We start from the raw sequence: 4896 nt of genomic DNA on the forward strand, positions 1-4896 counted from the left end.
GATTGGTGTACTTCAATGGGGTGACCAGGAATGAGCTAGTCTTTGTCAATATCTATAGCTCTTTTTTTCTGGGGCTATTCAGTTTTTCCAAAGATGAATCCTCTAGTCTCCTAGCTGGAGGCACAGTCTTGGTTGCTGACATCAATAGCAGAGCACAGGAGCGCAGGCTGGTGTTACCACCACTCACTATTCAACATGCAGGCTTCCACTTACCCTGTTCTCAACCTCTTGTCTCTCTCATTCACTTTCTCTACTATTCCTGGTCTCCTAAGCCCTGATTCTCAACATCCACTGTTCCTGGTCATCTCCCTGGTGGGAGAGGTCTGTGAGAGAAAAGAGTGGTCACCTCGCTGTGTGGGATAGAAGGAGGTACTTAGAGTCCAACTTCTCTGTGTACAGACATTCAACTAATTGCCCTTGTTTTCTGGCCTGTGTCTCACTCATACTTTCCACGGTACCGGTTACCTTCGAGTTCTAACCTGTCTGGGGTTCAGTGCGGCAAACCGACTTGCTTCTCACTGCTATTTTCCTTGGCAGGTGCGTAGATTATCACCTAAGCTGTTCAGCTATGCAGTTAACTGCTCCTCTGCTTTCCCTCAGTCATATAACATATACTCATCTCTCACATTTGCTTTAGTTTCCTGATTCTTGGTGTTTGTTTTTTGCCCTTGTGGGTTTATGTCTCTTTTATTCTTTTACTATTGTTTTCATGGTATTTGTGAGGGGAAAGAGACAGAGGAAGGCAACAGGCTTAATTAGAGGCTATCAATCCTGCTGATGACATTTAACTAGCACTGTTAATAAGGAAGGAGAGAAGAAATTAATATTTATTGTCTATTATATGCCAGACACTAGTTTACCAAAAATTTAAACGGCAGGTATCATCTTCATTTTTCTGATGAGGATACTGTAATTTAGAAAAATTAAGTGACATGTAACCACTAAGTGAGGAAGCGGTCTGGTGTTCACCCCTGGGTCTTTCTAGGCCCTAAATGTGTCACAAGAATCAAGGAAGTCATCTGTGTTCACCAAAATGAGCTGGACTAGAAATGGAGAGCCACGGGCCTCTTACCTACTCCTCATGCTCAGAACAGGCTGGTAAAACAAGCACATACCTTTTTCAATCCACTGTTCAAAATCAACTGGATCTTTAGCTGTGGTCTTTTCGATCTTTAAGGTCCGCACTGATTGTAAATCAACAAAATAAATAGTTAGTTAGACAACTGACTCTGTGTTGTTGCCCCTAATTTTTCCCCCTCAGCCTGAGACCGTCAGGCATTGGTAGGACTACCCAGAGGACCAGGATGTGGAACACTGTGTTCTGGAAGTTACTCACTCCGTAATAAAACTCTTAGGGATTTTTGCCATAAACCCCTAAGCCTCAGGGCCTAAGGTAAAATGTACTTTTGTGTAACTATGATCTTATAAATGTTTGCAACCGTACAACACAGAGCTTTTTTGGGTCTGTTTCATTGTTTTAGAGATAGGCTCTCGCTCAGGCTGGAGTGTAGTGGCATGATCATAGCTCACTACAGCCTTGAACTCCTTAGTTCAAGCAATCCTCCTGCCTTCGCCTTGAGAGTATCTGAGATTATAGCCATGTGCCACCATGCTCACCTTATTTTTTTTTTTAATTTTTTTGTTGAGATGGAGTCTTGCTATATTGCACAAGCTAGTCTCACACTCTTGGCCTCAAGTGATCCTCCTGCTTCAGCCTCCCAAAGTGCTAAGATTACAGATATTAGCTACCACACACCACCCTAGAAGAGCTTTTTAAAATTTGGTATCATCCATATTTTTGGTATATTACTACTAATAAAAGCACTATTGATGGTCTTGCTGTAAACTTTTTATGGAGAGCCTATGATGAGTCAAGCATATTTATTCACTCCTCTTGAGTATGACCTTATGAGTAAAGTATTATTAACCTACTTTACTGACGAGAAAACAGGCTTAGAGAAGCCAGGCAAGGTTTAAATGATACGCAGCTAGTAAGTGCCAGAGCTGGAATTCAAACTTAGGTCTGTCTGACTCTGGAGCCTCTACAATGACTGACAGGGGAGGGACTTGCCAGGAATGCAGTCATCTTCCTCCTGCCCTGCTTATTCTTCACTGTCCCCAACCCAGTCTCTATCACTCCAGATCCTTCCCCTTCTCTGTCCCGTTCTGTGCTGTGAGGGCCTGAGCTCTGTGAACTCTTATCACCTGGACTCACTGACCCCTGGGTTCTGATTGGATTTGGCCAATGGGAGGCACACAGAGGAGACTGAAGGGAAGTAGGAAAGTGAGGTCAGGCTATTTTATTTCCAACCCCCACCCTGCTTTGATGCCAAGTAGTCAACAGTCCCCGTAAGCCTATGGCTCCTGGCCCACATGCTCTTCTGCACAGGCTGCTCCCACTGGGCTCTGATAATACCATTTCCTTCCCTGGTCCCATGGGTGGTAGCAGCTCTGTGCTAGAGCCAGTTCCTAGGGCCTCATCATCCCTAGCTTGTTCCCTTACTCCGGGCCATAATTTTATAAGCAATTCCATCAATAAGGGCTGTTCATGTGAACCATCTGGGATGTATTCTGTGTGTCACGATTTTGTCTGACACACTTTATCCTTAAATAAACAGGCCAGGCATAGTGGCTCACACCTATAATCCCAGCACTTTGGGAGGCAGGAGGATGGCCTGAGGCCAGGAGTTCAAGACCATCCTGGGCAACATAGTGAGATCCCATTGCTACAAAAAAATTAACAAATTAGCCAACATGGTGGCACGTGTCTGTAGTCCTAGCTACTCAGCTAAGGTGGGAGGATCCCCTGAGCTCAGAAGTTCCAGGTAGCAGTGAACTATGATTGTACCACTGCACTCCAGCCTGGGTGACAAAGTGAGACCCTGCTCCTAAAAATAAACTAAAAAACACATACAAGGCCTGAGTGTGGTGGCTCCCACCTGTAATCCTAGTACTCAGAGATGCCAAGGCTGGTGAAATGCCTGAGCTCAGGATTTCGAAACCAGACTAAGCAAGAGTGAGACTCTGTCTACTAAAAGTAGAAAAACTAGCTGGGGTTGTGGCAGGTGCCTCAACCTAAGCCCCAACTACTTGGGAGGCTGACACAAGAGGATTGCCCAAGTTTGAGGTTGCTGTGAGCTATGATGATGCCATGGCACTCTACTCAGGGTAACAGAGTGAGATGCTGTCTCCAGGAAAGAAAAAAACAAAAATAAAAACAAGCAAACAAACAAAAATACATACAGTTAGAATGCTGTTCCAATGGAAGATTCTCCTCCTAAATCCCTCGGAAAATGCCAAAAGAATCAAAACTATTCAGTGTGAATAATTAGGATTACCCATTTTTATTTTATTTTTATTTTTTTTGAGGATGGTCTCATTTTGTTGCCCCAGATAGAGTGCCATGGCATCATAGCTCACAGCAACCTCAAACTCTTGGGCTCAAGTGATTCCTTGCCTCAGCCTCCCGAGTAGCTGGGACTATAGGCGCCCACCTCAATGCCCAGCTAATTTTAGAGACAGGGTCTTGCTCTTGCTTGGGCTGGTCTGGAGCTACTGAGCTCAGGCAATCCACCCACCTTGGTCTCCCAAAGTGCTAGGAAGAAAGGCATGAACCACCATGCCCAGCCTTGGTATTCCACTTTTAAGCAAGAATTTTACAGAGAGACCCAGGCCAAATATAATCTAGAGTAAAGATGTCATGGAACCTAGCATCTGGCATTCTGGCTTCTCAGGTTCATAATAAGGCCTTTAGCCAAAGACTTGCACATAGTAAACTGCATGGAAATTATTATCCGTTTTGGAAGAGTTTCAAATTTGCAGCTTCTGAGAGGCTAATTGAGCTCAAGGCACTTAACCCACAATCCTCACTCTCTCACTCCAGCAATAAAACTGGATTCCAAGCTGTAAAGAAAAACCAGAATTTTGCCAAAAGTTTACATATGTGCTTTCTGACTATGGAAAAATTAAAGAATGAAAATTAAAGTATGCGCCTCACCTGGAGCACCAGAAAAATAAATAAAGAAAATTAATGTTGGAGGTTGCTGTGAGCTGTGATGCCACAACTCTCTACCCAGGGTGACAGCTTGAGAGACTGTCTCAAAAAAAAAAAAAAAAGAAAGAAAAGAAAATTAATGTATGATTTGCTTACCGAAGTAACTTTGGATTATAAACCTTTCAATCTTCACATGTTTGTGAAAAAAAATAATAAATTCCTGGGGAAACATTCCTGTGGTTGTCCAAAACGTTTCTGGATTCCTGTTGTTAATTAAAAAAATAATAAGAAGAAGAAGAACCAAATACTCAAGAAATTCTAATAAGTACCTATTTTTAAAAAATAAATGACTACTGAGTCCTTACAACTCCTTTCTGTTAATTCTACCCCTAATCTTTAGCTAACTTTAATGATCCTTCTTTACTACACCAGGTCCTCTTTTCTGAAGTACAAACACACAGAACTGGTGTCAGGCCTGTCTAAAACCTTCAGTAGTCCCTTACTGACTATAAATCGAAACTCTTCAGAACAGCATTTAAAACGGTACAATCTGGTTCCGTCACTCAAATGTCTTCTCTCTCATCACTGCAGTCACACTGGGTCACTCAAAATTCTACAAACATGTCAGGCAGGCTCATGCTTCTGTAGACCTTAGTTCATGAGGTTTTCTTGACCTGAAAAACTCTTCTTCCCCTTGCAAAGTTTATTCACTTTGGTCCTATCTCTCTAACCCCAACAAATCAAAATCACTTCCTTCCTCTTCTGCAAATGTCTCACACTCAGCCTGTCTTTCTACATCTGGGCTTAAAAATCTCTTCAGTTTTTATGCTCCTGCTAGATGCTGAGTTCTTTGAGTCCAGCCACTCTCTCTTACTCATCTTTATATCGCTACAACTACTACA

General features: G+C 42.8%; 1 protein-coding gene across 1 annotated transcript in view; it reads right to left on the reverse strand.

Moving 5' to 3' along the window:
• HSPB11 (heat shock protein family B (small) member 11) overlaps positions 1-4896 on the reverse strand; it is a 36466-nt gene that overhangs the window by 6261 nt on the left and 25309 nt on the right. Inside the window, exons 2-3 of the mRNA XM_023515095.1 lie at positions 4151-4257; positions 1116-1184 (exon numbers count right to left, since the gene is read on the reverse strand). Of these exons, the coding sequence (XP_023370863.1) occupies positions 1116-1184; positions 4151-4257 (176 nt within the window). The remainder of the gene's footprint in view (positions 1-1115; positions 1185-4150; positions 4258-4896) is intronic.

Source organism: Otolemur garnettii, unplaced genomic scaffold (assembly GCF_000181295.1).
Source record: "Otolemur garnettii isolate 467f Iridium unplaced genomic scaffold, OtoGar3 scaffold00066, whole genome shotgun sequence".
Classification (NCBI taxonomy): domain Eukaryota; kingdom Metazoa; phylum Chordata; class Mammalia; order Primates; family Galagidae; genus Otolemur; species Otolemur garnettii.